The sequence below is a fragment of the Lynx rufus genome, unplaced genomic scaffold (genome assembly GCF_022079265.1).
Source record: "Lynx rufus isolate CCGP_SWC_20201006 ecotype Redwood Valley unplaced genomic scaffold, mLynRuf1.p SCAF_3, whole genome shotgun sequence".
Taxonomy (NCBI): Eukaryota; Metazoa; Chordata; class Mammalia; order Carnivora; family Felidae; genus Lynx; species Lynx rufus.
The window spans coordinates 87,165,538-87,182,526 of NW_025814845.1; the positions used below are offsets into that span (position 1 = coordinate 87,165,538).

General features: G+C 38.9%; 1 protein-coding gene across 1 annotated transcript in view; it reads right to left on the bottom strand.

The window, feature by feature from the left end:
• Window positions 1-2,472: 2,472 nt before the first annotated feature.
• The window catches only part of PAPSS1 (3'-phosphoadenosine 5'-phosphosulfate synthase 1), a 103,894-nt gene continuing 89,377 nt past the window's right edge, over window positions 2,473-16,989 (bottom strand). Inside the window, exon 12 of the mRNA XM_047091792.1 lies at window positions 2,473-3,203. Coding sequence (XP_046947748.1) covers window positions 3,065-3,203 — 139 coding nt within the window. The 3' untranslated portion in view covers window positions 2,473-3,064. The remainder of the gene's footprint in view (window positions 3,204-16,989) is intronic.

Genomic DNA, 16,989 nt, shown 5'->3' on the forward strand with positions numbered 1-16,989 from the left:
ATATTTCCTCAAATCTAGGCCCTCAATTCTGGTGCCATTTTCCTTGGGAATTTGGGGAAGCAGGAAGTCAGGATAACAAGGAGGCTTCAATCTTAACACACCCCTGCTTAGTCACTCCTCAAGTACATATCTTTAGGGAAGCCAGCTTTTACCTCAGTCCAGAAAACACTCGCTCGGAGTTAAGTGGGCAGGATGTTCCTTGTGCCATTTTTATATAATTATATTCAAGACAATAATGTGTGGATCAGGGAATGGAATCCAGCAAAAATATAACCCAAGAGGTTTGCAGGCCCTCCAAGAAATATACCACACACAGAAAGGAGGCCCAGTGGCCAAATACTTCCTTACTTTGTGAGCCAACCAACCCCTGGATACATATGTGCTAATAAAAAATAGACCATGTGTAAGAACCATGACTTCCGAATTTTTCTTGATAAAGTATCTGAATGCTGACTTCCAAGAGACAGACATAATTGCTCCCCTCTTAGATGAAAATAAAACTCAAATATGTGGTCTGGATTACCAGAGTAGAACAGAGAATTGACAGATTTAAAACATTATTTTTGCCAAGATGATTGCACTTTCTTTTCCTCCTTTCTTTAAAAAGGAGTATTTTTCCATTCTCTTTTCCAACTGATGGATAGATAAAAAAAATGGCACTGAGATTTCCAAGACCACTTGGCAGGAGAGGTTGAATGTAAAAAGGTTGAATGTTTTAAAGATTGGCTTGGGCTCATTTTTATGGACTGGGAAGAGGAAAAATTAAATTTGTGTGCATCAGATTTTTTGATTAAAGATACACATACCAACATGTGAACTAGTGGAAATCATTGGGTGCTTCTATTTTCTTCCCCATTTCTCTGCAACACACAAGTGGGTGGCCAATCCCAAGGGCCCAGGGGCATAGAATTACGTTTTCATCATGTCTCTCTTTGGCAGGCTGGAGGCCAGGGGGTACAGTGGGGACCAGATTCAGGAAAGGACAATTACAGATAGAATAGAAATCTACTTTTTAGAACACATTTCATCCTAATGCTATTAATCGTAACTTCTTTTCTTCATGATCTCATCTTGATTTTATGAGTATAAAGGACAAGTTTCCTAAGTGCCAAGTTTTTAAAGATGTTTTTCTTCTGTATTTTTAACTCCTAAATACACAGCTGACAGTAAAAATCACCTTGAAATTTAGCAGTATCAAGATTTTTATATGAAATACACATTTTCCTCACATGCTTATGTTATGATCAGGGAGCTTGATGGCAAACAAGAGAGACTCCAGATAATTTTGGTAGCAAAGAAATTTATAGGAAGACTATTGGGTATCTTAGAGAATTGATGGAAAATGCAAGAGAATGAGGCTCAGAAAATGGTATGGAATGAAATGAAGCTGATGTGGAGGACTGACCGAAGGTCACACCACTGGAATGTTGTAGACGGGATACTACTTCTGCACAGGAGACCCCATCCCCACGGGCTCCACTTCCACTTGACATCACAGTCCCCAGAATCTCAACTCTACCGCTGCCACCATGAATCCATGATTCGTTTTGTCTCTATATCTTTGCATCACTTCCTACACATTTTCAACACTTTAGGTAGGAGTTTCTAAATTAGCTGAGGTGCTATGTTATACCTTAGCTGTTTGCAGTTGGAGAGGGAAAATCTATGGTGCCTTTCAACCTATGTAGACTTATATAAAGGAGTTCTCCCTTAAAAAAGAGATCTAGAAAATGTGGCACCAAAATAATACCAACTGTCACTTCTAATTGTTCCCGTAAACATATCCATCCATATAACTCTCTACATTACCTAATGAATATTTTTATTCAGTATTCACGAGTGAATAAATCTATCCACTAGAAAATATCTACTCATAGCCTCCATTTTTTTCTATTTACCAACTTTCTCACTGATTCCTTCCATAATCCAATTTTACTGTTTTTGCATTTTTCCTTCTATCTCTTTGCCTAGTGATATTTTATTCTCATTTACCTTAATGACAATACATTATCTCCATGTATACTCTGCCATCTCATTTTAATGCTAAATTTTTAAAGAGTAGATCATGATTATTTCACAGAAAGTATGCTTGCAAATCAAAAATGCTGGCATCTCAACCAAAATTGTATATCCAGCTCCTAAATAAACATCTCCACTTGAATAGTCTACTTGAGGATATCCTACAAAAGCAAACTGGATACGATGCCCCCTCCCCAAATGGACCATCATCTCCTTAGTTCTATGGCTAGTACCACCACCTTAAGGTGTTTAAGAACATTAGAGATATTTGGGGAATCTGGTTGAATTTTTGGACAGGATGCATTATCATTTTTCCATTTAAAAATTCACTATGAAAAACAGGAGCTAATTATTAGATTCAAGTAACGGAAAGATCCCTGTATTTTCCCTCCTCCATCAGAAACTTTTCACAAGAAGGAAAGGTTAAGTGTAAACAAAACAAAAAACATCATATAAATAAGAAGCCAAAAAGTTTAATGTTATTGAATAGGTCGAAAGTTCATTCAGGGCTTACACAGATCATAAGAATAGATTATAACAGCTAAGAGATCAATAGCTTCCTGGAAGGAAGGAAGCAAGCAGTTTATATTTTTCAATGTAGAAAAAGAAAACCTAATTGCTACAGATGTCTTGTAAAATTCCCCAAACGAAGTCTAGCCAAGTTTATTGTTTAGTGGACTTTTTCTTTTTCCAAGGGATGAAAAATGAGATTCAATGTGTATACTATTGGTTACAACTAATACAACAGCTTGAAAAAATCATAAGACAGAAGCATAAATATAATATAAAAAGACAAGATTTTAAAATTGCACTGTAAGAATATTAACTATAATAAGTGGAAAAGATACATTAAAACCAGCAGTGTATTACACTAGTTCAAAACAAAACTCGTAAGGCAGACCAAAACTGACGCTAGTTAAGGAAAGTGGTCTGTGTTGAGGAAGCGTGTCCAGACAGACACCACCACAAAGAAATGCCAACAGGAACTACGTGGTCCCCTCGTTACTCAGTTAAGTGTCAAAGGTGGAGTGACAGGGTCAATAGCTTAAGCTTTCTCCAAGGATTTGTAGTATTCCATCAGCACAGTCCAGGCTTTGGGAGCCATAAAGCCTTCCGGAGGTTTCTGGCCTTCTCGGGCAAGTTTGCGCATTCGTGTTCCTGAGATAAATTCAAAGTCTTCATGGCTGAAACAGAAAAAAAAAAAAAAAAGAAAGAAAGAAAATTACATCCCATTTCTAGAATCTTAGGGATAGTGAAACTTAAAAATTTTTTTCATGTTTATTTAATTTTTTTGAGAGTGAGCGAGACAGTGCAAGCAGGGGAAGGGCAGAGAGAGAGAGAGAGAGAGAGAGAGAAGAGAAGAGAGAGAGAGAGAATATCCAAAGCAGGCTCCAATCTCTGAGCTGTCAGCGCAGAGCCCAACACAGGGCTTGAATCCACAAACCTCAAGAATGACCTGAGCCAAAAAGTCAGACTCTCAACTGATGAACCACCCAGGCGCCCCAGTGACAGTGAAATTTTAAAAAGCATTTCTTCTTCTGTTCATGGTAGATAAGCTTAATGGAAACAAAAAGATCTGGATAAAACATAGTACTGTACTTGTAAATGAATGCTCAATCTGATTTCAAATCTGTCACTGAACAAAAACCACCATACTATCAAAATACCCATTTTTAGAACTAGGAAACAAATTTTAATTGAAATATCTACTGAGATCACTGTAGATTCACATGTAATTGTAAGATATAATACAGCAAGCTCTCATCTATCCTTTATCCAGTTTTCCCCAATGGTAGCATCTTGCCAAACTAGAGCATAATATCACAATCAGGTTATCAGTATGAATACAATTTACCAATCTTATTCAGATTTCCCCAGTTTTACTTGTACTCAATTCTCTGTGTATTTAGTTCTGTACAATAAAAAAAAAATTTTTTTAATGTTTTTATTTATTTTTGAGAGAGAGACAGACAGAGCATGAGCAGGGGAGGGGCAGAGAGAGGGGGAGACACAGAATCTGAAGCAAGCTCCAGGCTCCAAGCTGTCAGCACAGAGCCTGACACGGAGCTTGAACTCACAGACTGTGAGATCATGACTTGAGCCAAAGTCGGATGCTCAACCAACTGAGCCACCCAGGCACCCCTAGTTCTGTACAATTTTATCACATATGTAGGTTCACGTATCCACCACAGTCAAGATGCATTAACAGTTCCAAAACCTTGAAGATCCCTTGGGGTGTCCTTTTATAGCCATACCAATCTCCCTCCCTCATTTCCTCTTCCTCAGCCCATGGGACTACTATTTAGAACTAGAAATTAAAAACAAACAAACAGGGGCACTCGGGTGGTTCAGTCGGTTGAACGTCCGACTTCGGCCCAGGTCATGATCTCACAGTTCGTGAGTTTGAGCCCCGCATCAGGCTCTGTGCTGACAGCTCGGAGCCCGGAGCCTGCTTCAGATTCTGTGTCTTCCTCTCTCTCTGCCCCATCCCCACTCGTGCTCTGTCTCTCTCTGTCTTAAAAATAAATAAAACATTAAAAAAAAATGAAAAACAAACAAACAAAAAAACCCATTAAATCCAATTTAGTTATGCAGGCAGAAAGCTCTTTAGGAAGTCTGACTCTGAAAGGTTAAATGTATACTGGAACATTAAAAGAAAACTAATTTTTTAATAGCAAAAACAGGTAAGTAGCAATAAATGATACTCTTCCACTGATACCACCGAAGTATTGTTAGTTTTTCTCATCTTATATTCAAAAACACACAAAGGCCCTTAAACCATTAAGAACTGAGCATGTATGGCTATGGCACAGATGGTCCACTAGTAATTTTATCCTCTTCCCCCAAACAAAAAGAACCAACCTAGATAGCAGACCAGGACCCAGCAAGAGCTCTGGATCACTCGGGTCACCAGATCACAGGCTATGTTTGCTCCTAGCTAACGGCTGTATGTTCCCTCCCACTTCATTATTTGTGGAACATAAATCATAAACTGCCACGTGCTTCTAGAGAGATGCCAAGTATATTTTCTAACTAATAATTACACTTCTAGGAACCTATGTTAAGGAAAAAATCAGATGCACACAACATCTATGCACAACATCTTTATGTTATGCATAAAGATAGCTAAGTGGAAGTTGTTTTAGGATAGTAAAATACTGTAAATGACCTGAAGGTTAAAGTTTCTAAATAAATTATGGTTTAGCCCTGAGTAAAAGAATCAGGACACAAAACTTTCTATGCAATACAACTACAATTCTGTTAAAAATACAGAGGGTGTGGAGAGAAGGCTATTAACAAATATACCCAAGGGGCGCCTGGGTGGCTCAGTAAGCTGTCCAACTGTTGATTTCAGCTCAGGTCATGATCTCAGCTGTGAGCTTGAGTCCCGTGTTTGGCTCTGCTCTGAGTGTGGAGGCTGCTTCCGATTCTCTTTCTCCCTCTTCCTCTGCCCCTTCCCCATCAAGCTCTTGCTCTCTCTCGCAAAGGGGGCAAGGAGGGAAGGAACGAAGGAACAAAGGAAGGAGAAATATATGCAAACTGTTTTGTTTTGGAAAGAGAGAGACAGAGAAAGAGAGCTCCAGCAGAGGAGTGGAGCAGAGGGGAAGAGGGGAAGACAGAGGGAGGGAAGGAGAGAGAGAATATCTTAAGTAGTTTCCATGCTCAGTGCAGAGCCCAACTCAGAACTTAATCCCACGACCCTGGGATCACGACCTGTACTGAAATCAAGAGTCGAAAGTTCAACCAACTGAACCACCCAGGCGCCCCTACCTAAATGTTACAGTGGTTATCTCCATACAGTATTACCACAGTGCTATTAATTTTGCTCATGTTTTCTGTAGTTTTCTAAAAATGATTTTTATCAATTATCAAAATCAAAAAATATCAAATAATTTTTATAACGAGTTAAAAGTTTATTTAAAATAATCTCCAGCCATTTGATTTTAAGTAATTTTTAAAAATTTAACCTTAAATTAACCTGAAACCTCAACACTGCCCCTGATGAAAGCAGATAAATAAGGTCCTGCTATACCATTATGCTTCCTATACTGGTCTCAAAGTAGTTATAATGGCTATTAACTCACACTTATGTACCAGGCATTAACAGTAAAGAGTGTATCTGGATGGTGCTAGCTACACAGAACACATTCAAAACTATTTCTAATTAGGAACTCAATAAATATTTGGTGAAATATAAAAGAATGCAAAAGTGTATGCATAGAAAAATTTTACTGGTTCAATATAGAACAGTGCACATCTGGTCTTAAATGAGTCACTACTCTTCATCTTCTGGCAAAAAAAAAGGGAAATGCAGGATTTCTGATTGCTGTGGTTAATTTAAGCTACTTGTATATTCCCTTTTATCTAGTTGTTCCCACTAGAAATTTCTCCATAACTTTCACAACGATCTCTTCCATAATCATCTGCACATCCACCTTCTCTCTGACCTTGCTCACCTCCACTTCAGGCAGGGGAACCCACATACACCTTCCTAACCTGGCTCACTGTCTACCTATGAGCCCTCAGATTGTGGACTCCAGACCAAGAAAGAAATACTGTGATTTCCTCATGATCCAAACCGTGCATTGGTTTCTGGTCTCTCCTTCTGCTTTTCTGATTCTGTCTGCGTGCTCAATGACCCCATTGCTCACTGGGCTTCTAAACCTTGGAACTGGTTTTATCACCACCAGGCTCTGTGCACCTCTTTCATCTGGCCTGGCTCTATGCCTGATCACAATTGTTAGTTCCTAAGATCAACATGACTCTTGGTCCTGAATCTAGTTTGACCTCTTAGGATTTGCTGCTGGCCCCAGTTCTGGCCTTTCCAACTCCAGAGTGAGATACTCAGACTTTAGTAATTGCCCCAACCCCCTCTGAAACATATCTAAGAATTTTACTGTGGAATATTATACATATAGGACATCAATACAAAATAGTATGACTCGGGCATCTGGGTGGCTCAGTCAGTTGAGCGTCTGACTTCGGCTCAGGTCATGATCTCGCGGTCTGTGAGTTTGAGCCCCGCATCGTGCTCTGTGCTGACAGCCCAGAGCCTGGAGCCTGCTTCAGATTCTGTATCTCCTTCTCTCTCTACCTCTTGCCCAATCACATTCTATCTCTCTCTCTCACTCTCAAAAATAAACATTAAAAAAAAAAAAACACAACTATTCAAAATAGTGTGACTCATTTCATCAGTCATAGGAAAAGCATCTCTAACTATTAGGCAGAAAGGCACTACTTTAATTCAGGCATGCAACATCTTCCCCTAGTCACCCTGTGTGCTCTACCTATTCCCTCAACTACAAGAAAGACAGGAAGATATACCTATGCATTCAACTCAATATATAAACAGCTCTCATCTGCTTAGGTAAAACATATTTTAAATGTCTATATAAATTTTCAGAGATGATCAATAAAAATGAAAGGCTAACAGACATTGCTTAAAAGATGGATTCAAACTAGTTTAAATTTAGGGGTCTCTCTCACTTCTATCATCTGTTCAATGTGTCAGACAAGTCAGATCTACTATAATAAACTGGCCCATGCAGATGGGCTGGTTACCACAGGGAAATAAGCCAACCCCTTTCTCTCATACACATGACAACCTGAGGGGAGAAAAGAAATTGACTGCATGTGAGATGGGCCTAGACAAGAAGCAAGACTGGGAGACAAGATTCCAAAAAATTCAGTAAGGTTGGGGTTAGAAACATAATTTGTAAATTTATCAACACTAAAATGAAGACTGTGTTAGAGAAAACAGGTAAGCTCTCCAAAAAAAGATGACTCAGCAAAAGGAAAAGCATTTGTCAAAGGAGTAGGATGAAAACCAAGATGATATGGAGGTCACGGGAGAAGAGAAATCCTAATGTGTTAAGGCCACAGAGAGGCTGAGAAAAGGACCATGAGGGGAAAAAAATAACTACTGGATTTACAAATTGGAATTTAAATCTTCTTAACTGAAGAGTTTTAGTAGATGGCGAAGGAAAGAGATGTGATGGTAAGCTGGCAGAGATACAGAGTGGAAAAAGAGATGAGATTTTTTTTTTTTTAAAGGAAATGGGAGGTTTCAGCAAGTGTATAGGTGGAAGAAAATAAACGGCAAGACTGAGAAAAGGAAGGAAGATGAAAGCCAAGAGAAAAATGAAACATGAAGAAGAAAAGTCTGACATGAAGAACACAGGAAGTGGGGCTTTGACACGGAGGAGCAGCAGGAGTGAAGGAAGGTAGAAACAGGGATGGTTTGGGGTGAGAAAAAGATGAGGCAGTTAATGCAGCACACTCCCAACCTTCTCAATAAAGATGTTGAGACTGCCCTCAAGGAGAACATGAAGCTGTGTGGGAATGGATTAATAACAGAATCCATCAACACTACAGACTTTCTCTCCAGGCCAGCCAGGTTCCACCTGAGGTCAGAGAGGAAGCCAAGAGGGTGGAGGGGTCCAGCGAGCTTTCCAATTGTATCTAAACATCCTCACTCCAATCTGATGTAAAATCAGTTAGTTTAGCTAGAATCTACCCAACAAAACACTGGTTGAATGTTGCAGGTCCTCAGAAGGTTCACTGATGAGCTCCCTATATAAGCTTCACTAAGGAAAATTATGACCCTGGAGATTTATGGCCATGTAAATCTTAAACTTTAATTTCAACAAAGGAAATCTTGTGCCCCATGCATAAGTGCTTGCTCGTGATGGCAATGAGAACGAAGTGAGAGCACAGCTTTCTGGATGACTGTCTTGACTATTTGATTAAAGGAAAAACGCCAGACCAATTACAGCCCTTTCTTTCCCCTAGAATGCCAAACTGTCTGGAATCCAGAAGTCTGCTTGCATTCTTTCTGAAATTGCATTTTAAAACCAAGGTCCCTGGGTACCTCTTTTCCTGACTCTATTTCACACTCCATCTGCCCCGCATGCCACAAGCATTTCTTCATCACATGAAATGGGAGTTTCTGTTCCCACATGGTGGCGGTTCCACTCCACCCTGGCTACAGAAAACACATTTATTTTCCTCTGCCTCATACTTGTACTGTCACATAAGGATTTTACTTTTTATAAGAAGTCAGGTGCAAGGACTTCGTACAAGAGTCACATTATCTAGAATCAAATCATATTTTTCACAACTCATCTTTAATTAGACATGAGCTTACAGAAATAACTGAGTCAAGTAAAAACTCAGGCATTTGGGGAATAATCTAAATTTAGCTCTCAACTTTACCTGGGAGTAATCAGGAATCTGCCACAACAGAAAGGCTACCAAATAAATGACCCTGAGGGCTTTCACTACAAAGCAATTCTAATAAGCCATCTAATTACACTAGTTAACCAATCTCCCATGGTGCCTGGAAAAACAACAACAACAACAACAACAACACACAAACACACAACTATGTTTGATTTTTTTTTCCTTCTCAAAACCACTTGGTGGGGCGCCTGGGTGGCGCAGTCGGTTGAGCGTCCGACTTCAGCCAGGTCACGATCTCGCGGTCCGGGAGTTCGAGCCCCGCGTCAGGCTCTGGGCTGATGGCTCAGAGCCTGGAGCCTGTTTCCGATTCTGTGTGTCTCTCTCTCTCTGCCCCTCCCCCGTTCATGCTCTGTCTCTCTCTGTCCCAAAAAAATAAACGTTGAAAAAAAAAATAAAATTTAAAAAAAAAAAAAAAAAAAAAACCACTTGGTCATAGCTTCTTACAGTCCACATCTCTTAAAGAAAGAAAAGGGATGGAATGGCAAGGAGAAGGAAAAACACGCCATCTAGCAAGCTATGCGGGGACCCTGTGGACCAGCATCCTGTCCCACGTGGGATATACTAACTACATGTGGCCAGCATCTTGACTAACTCCGAAGTACAATGACTCTTGGCCACTTGTTGAAGATTTTAAATCTTTACAACCATCTGCTGTCTCTTAGTCCACATATGTGGTCATCAGAGCCACCAGCATCATGAGTTGTTCAAATGGACAAGAGCTGGGGTCAACAGATGGCCCATCAAGTGTACCTTTTGAGGGTTCGTTATTCAATTAGTATGGGCTTTGTAAAAAAAGGTAACTAGATGATAAGCAAGCAGAGGAGTAAAGGGGAATTTCTTCTCTGATAGAACTAAAAATCATAGTGGTAACTTCTAAGTGAATCAAATGAACTATTTGGGGTCTAACTTTTCATCCAACTTGAAAGAAGCTCATGTATGACACTGTGTCAATCAAAACACTAAGAATTCTTAGGCGTGAAGTCAAAAAGTCATCTCTCCAAAACCAGATAAACAGTTATTTATGGATTTCTTTCTCAGAACCAAAAAAACCACTGGCTGGCAATGTACGTGACAAATTTAACAATGTTTAGTTTCAAACCAAAGACCAACTGAAATACACAAAAAATTCAACTATCTAGAACCTACCTAACCAAAATCCTTAATTCATCATACTTCCCTCCCAACACCCCAATCTTTTAAGTAAAAGCTAGAGAACAGTTCCTATCAAACACTCAGACAGGTAACAAATTTCTAGGGGTGCCTGGGTGGCTCAGTTGGTTAAGCATCTTGACATGGGCTCAGGTCATGATCTCACAGCTATGAGTTCAAGCCCTGTGTCAGGTTCTCCCTCTCAGCACAGAGCTCACTTCAGATCCTCTGTCTCCCTCCCTCTCTGTCCTTCCCCCACTCTCGCACATGCTTTCTCTCAAAAATAAACATTAAAAAAAACCCAACAAATTTCAAGGACCGTCCTTAAGTGCACTGCAGTCAAGTCAATTTTCTTTATCAAAAAGGGTCATGAAGACTATAATCTACCACAGTGTAGACAAACAGAGGTTTTGAACTGAGTGCCAATGGACAGGTTTCAAAAGGATCCGTAAATACCTTAATGGCCAAAATGGGGCTTCTGTGCTGGGAAAGAGCGTATCAACTTTCACCTGGTACTGAAAGAAGCCTCTGATTACTCAAGAGTGGATGGTGGATCTCCATTTTTTGAAAGCTAAACTCAGAAGCTCTCAGGTGCCCATCATCCAAATAAAATTGTCTGGTATGAGGTACATGGCTGAATCCCATTGTATGAAAACTTCCTCTCAGCAGACTGTAGTGACCTCTTCTGAGCACACGCTGATGTCCCTGAGTGCTGCTCTCTGTATACAGCCTGTTTAGTTGCAGTAGGTTATAGAGACCGAAATAATACATTTTCAAAGGGTTTTCAAAATTAGTAACTCAAGCAGCTTGAGCATCCATGAGTTAACCAGAAAATTAGGTAAACCCAGGACACTGCTAGATGGCAAGGACACTGCTTTGACTACATTAAATAATTTCCTTTATATCTGTCACCAGGATTTCTTCATCTTGTTATTTGCTTTCTACTTTTTAAGAAACATGTGAATATCCTCATTTACTTAGAAACCAGGATATCTGTTACTCTCAAAACATCTAGATCAGCTCCAAATACAAAAGTAAAAAGAAGTCTCTGGAGTAAAAAACAAAAACAAAAACAAAAACAAACCCATATTTTTGACTTGTGACTAATGACAAAATAATTAAAAAGAAAATAAGTACCCAAACATGCCAATATTGTTACAAACCTCTGATTCTCAAGAGAGGTGATTTTGCAACCTCGCTTCCTCCTCCCCAGGGCACACATTCTAGAATGTCCCGGATGGCACCCCTTCCCAACCAATTATCTGGTCCCAATGTCAATAATGCCAAGGTTGAGAAAGCCTGTCTGCTAAATGGCATGTTGTTAAGAAAGAAATTGATTTGATATTGTTATACTAAGTAAATCCCAGTTGTACCCCAAAAGGGCAGAAAGCATAAAAAAAATGAGGAGACCCCAAAAGTCACGGAAAAAAAACAAAGCAGAGAGAAAACAAAAAATCAAGACATCAGACATGATGATTTGTGGCTCTTTCCTCCTGGAACTCTTTGCAGTAAGACCAGTGACAACACGGCACAGCTCCACAGTCTGAGGGGAGATCACGACCAGGTCTCAGTGGAGCAGCATTTGAAAGTACAGATATGGAAAAACTCTGCTCCATGTGTGCGAGACAACGGGGTAGAAGGGGTGGGACCAGCTATGACAAGCAGATGCTACCTGCCCTCGGTGATACCTAAGGACACAAGTTGTGTGAGGAAGCCTCTCAGCCAGTCTTGTTCCACAGCACAGAGGGAACCTTCCCAAGCTTCCTCACTCGGCCCTGTGCTGCACACACACCATCGGGACTTGTGGCACAGTACGGTACCAGAACGAATAATAGAATGTATACAGAGAGCTTACAATAAATACATGCTTACATGAGCTTAACATGGAAAGATGCTCATGAAAAGTAAATAATTACAAGCAGGGTAAAAAAAAAAAAACCTATTATAAACTCAACTATGTTAAATCAACATACAGAAAAAGAATAAAACTCAAAGCACACACATAAAATAGGTGACTGCCTGAATGTTATTTTTCTTTTAAATGTTTCCATAATGATTTTATTGGTTGACCACTGGAAGAATGCATCCTATTCATCTGTTACCCCAAATTGCATCAAAATCAGGGTACCCCACTCACCCAGAAAGGAACTTTCTAGGAACAAAGGTTTATGACTAAGGCCTATTTTCCTTCCACCAGGCTGGAGTGTTAAGATCACCTTGGATTGCTCTCCGGGGAGACCCAGATTATTCTCCCCTAAGCTCTGTGGGAACTCTTTCCCAAGAACTGTCTCATTTGCTCTTTCTACTTTTCCCCTATCACATATGTCCGTTTATCTCATAAGAGTAGTCAAAACTGGTCAGGGCTCTGAGGTGCAGGGAAGGAGCAGATCTTTGGCCTTCTTTGGTTCAACGCTTCTTTGGCGTCCTTGGCATTAAAAAAATAAGTCTTCCATATAGTCTATTCCAGCACAATAGAGTTGTGATTGGGACCTTTATATTGGTTACCCTCCCCCCCACCAATGTCTTCTCTCTTTCAGATGTTGTAACTGATTAAAAAAGGCAGGACAGGAGTACTACTGGGTTTTATAATGAAAATACCACAACATCTCCTTAGGATGTCCTATCTATTATTCCTAATATTAACCTCCAGAGAAAAAAGTTACATTTTACTTCTAGAAAACTTAACTTTCTCACTTCTCTAGAATGTCTGCAAAAGAGGGGTCTATGAAAGAATGAAGACAAATAATGTTACTACCACTATAGGTCATTTGTATGGCAAAATAGTGAAATTACCTGGGTCTAACCTAAATTACTGGAGACCTTTAAAAGCAAAGACTTTTCTCAAATAATAGAAGGGAAAGTCAGGGAGATTTGGAGTGGGAGAAGGATTCACCATGAAGGAGATTCTGTTGCTGGGATGGAGGTGTCTAGAAGGATCTAAAATGGCTTCTAGGATCAGAGAGCAATCCTTAGCCAACAGCCAGCAAGAAAATGGGGACCTCAGCCCCACAACTGCAAGGAACTGAATTCTGCCAACAAGGGTCACCTTGGAAATGGATTCTTTCCAGAACTTTCAAATGAGAGCCCAGCCTGGGCAGAGAATCCAATGCAGTCCACCCAGACTTCTGACCCAAAAAACTGTGAGACAGTAAGGATTGTTTTAAGCCACTAAATTTGTAGTCATGTGTTAGCACTAGAAAACTAACACAATTAGCAACTTGGAAACAATGAAGTATAGCTTTAAAAGTCATTGCACAGAAACCACTAGAAAAGATGAGCTTTCCTGTGGAAAGCACATAAAAGAAGGGAAAGCTATATGAAAAAGTGTCTATAATTAGAATATTTTTTAAATGACACTAACAGTATGTGAATTAATATCAACTTCAACATTAAAGCTATGAAAACACTCTACTGATAATGTGGAAATAACCAGACTGGAACATTTTCGTCCACCTGTCCCTTCATATACCCATTTCCACAAGGCACTCTCACTCATGTGTGCTCTTTTTGTTAAGTTGCCATTTCAATAATCTGAACCATAACTTTGAATTTTTTCACCCAAATACTAAGAAGATCTGCATAAAGGAGAAAACATTACAAATAACTGAGAATTCTAAAAGTTTGTTTGTAATATCTGAAAGAATGGAGTTCAGTCTTGTAGTCCTAAAACTAAATTTCCTTGAGTCACTATTATAGCAAATACGAGCCTACTTGAGCTTCCTAAGTATAAACAGATGATTTTTATCATAATTCCTATCAATATCTTACTTGAAATCTTCATAAAGTTTGTTTTTGTTCTCCCTAACCCTTGTCTTACACTAGTATTTAATTAAATCAAAAGCTGCAAAATCATTAATTACATAAAAGCTGGCATTGAATAACATCCATTAATCAAACATAAGACAACCTCATATGTGCATAATTAATAACTGTGTTTTCTCACTACATCAAAGACTCTCGCCTTTCCACAAAATTTTAATCACTTTCCAACATGTTCCCATCAACTTAATTATATGTGAACACAAATATAAAAAATCAGAAAACTAAGGCAGTTTTAAGGCTTCCCAAGTTACAATTTATTAAGATTTGGTAAACTCAAAAAAATTCCAAGAAAATGAGCCACTCATGCAACTAATATAGAATTCATCACTGGAAAATCTTATGAGAACTGATGTAATTATTTAGCTTTTGAATGATTAAAAGAGAGACTTAAAGCAATACTACACAGATTTAACAAAACGTGAAAGTTATCAAGGGCTTCCCCCAGCACGTCTGTCAACTACATACAGATGGGTTCTAGGTCCTGCGGGTGATTAAATCACCTGATCATGCATGCAAAGAAACCACAGTAATGAAACATCAGTAAAGGAGAAGTGAAAAAGAAAAGCCCAACTCTATTTAGTTTTGTTTCCTTAACTCATGGACATGGAAACTCACCTAAGTTTTAACCATGTGGCCACGGGCAGAATGATTCTATTTCTCTCTCCTCACTCTGTAAGTGACTGTTACTTTCAGAACAAGATTATGTTCATAACATCTTGTACACAAACTAAACAAACAACTGCATGCTGGATCAGAAGTAAAGGGTTTCCCAGCCCAGCATTCTGTCTCTGACACTGTATGTTTTACAAATATGTAGAAAGCAATGCTACCCTCCATGAGTCACACTGAAGGGTCTGCAGCTGGGGAGCTTACAAAAGAACTGCTGGGGTGTAGGCCTCTCCCCGAAATAAGTAAATTAGAATCTCTAATGGAGGCACTAGATAATTTTAACCACAAAAAGACAGGACTGTATTGGAAACTTTTTACTTTCCTTAACAATTTATATTTTCAGTTTCAATCACCTTTTGTGGCAATATAGTTCAAGGTTTACTCAAATTGTTTTTATTTTTTTAATTCTTTTTTAAAATTTTTTTTGCCAGCACAGAGCCTGATGTGGGGCTAGAACCCACAAACCATGAGATCATGACCTGAACCGAAATCAAGAGTCGAATGCTTAACCGACTGAGCCACCCAGGTGCCCCTTTACTTAAAATTCTCTTGTTAAAGCTTCTGAGGCATCCCTTTGGAAGAGAAGGGCCCATTTGCAACTCTCAGCACACCCCTCTTATAGATGCCCTGTTTGTGAGACAGTGACATTGCTCTGTGTGCACATACATTATGTAAGTGTATGTACACATGCATACATATATAAATAGACATACAAACAACATACACAGGCCTATATATTTTTAGGCCGGAACAAAACAAAACATGCCACAATTTAAAACTATTTCTATGTGTTGGCAAATCCTGATCTTTTATAAAAGTAAAAATGGTCTGGATTATTGCAAATTCTTCTCTTGGTTTGGTTCAGAAGTATACTAGAATCTGGACCACATTTCAGATTTTCAGAAAATAATAGTCTAGAATAGCTCCTGTCTTGAATTCCACACCTAGGCCCCAAAGTGTACTTAGGAGTTCTTTTACACTTGCCTGTATCAGTTATATAAGCCCTTTCTGTTCACTGACTCATAAAATTTTCCTGCATTTTAGCTCCAGTTCATCACTCAGAAAAGCCTATCATCTAAAATTATGCATTTTTTCTCCAGCAGTATTTATGCCTTAAGTGAAAAGCCAATAAATCTCTCAAACTCTACTGTAAATAGCAGTATTTCTTTACCCAATTTACCATTTATCACAAAGAAATTAAATGACACCAAACTTCATGTCACTTATAGAGACAAGAGAATGTTTTGATCTTTAAAAGGTTTCTTTTTCTTTCTTGTCCATCCCCATTATTACAAAATGGGCTACACCAAATGAGGACACAGGGTCAGGATCAGTGTTCTCTGTTCCTGAACACAGAATTAACTATAAAGTATCATGGAAAAAAGGATGAGCACTCTCAGATTAAAGGTTATTAGACCATGGACAATTTTCAATTAGTACCTATCAGTAAAGATAAATGTAAGAAAACATAAATAAAAAAGCACTTCTCCATTCTACTTGCTGCACATGAATTGTAATTTGTACTAAAAAAGCATCAATCAACAAAACAAGTATCTGCTAAAAATGTAAAAATAACTAGATGCTACAGATCATGGAAAGAACTACAGATTTTGAACTAAGATGGAATCAACTCATCTACTGCCATCATTTTAGAGATGAAGAAACAAGGCTAGTCACACAGCAAAGAAACAGCTAGAACCCATAACTTCCTATTCTAGAGCCCTAACATGTCACTCTAAATTTAGAATGTACTAACAATTGGGGTGCCTGGGTGGCTCCGTCAGTTCAGTGTCCGACTTCGGCTCAGGTCATGATCTCATGGTTTGTGGGTTCAAGCCCCATGTCAGGGTCTATGCTGACAGTTCAGAGCCTGCAGCCTGCTTCGAATTCTGTGTCTCCCTCTCTCTCTGTCCCTCCCTCACTTGTGCTGTCTCTCAAAAATAAATGTATGTTTAAAAATAAATTTAGAATGTACTAACAATTGTTTTTATATATAAATAAAAATTAATATAATTTTTCATTAAAGGGACACAGATACATGTTCAACACTACCAATAATTTGTACTAAAAGCTTGTTAGTGTTTTGCT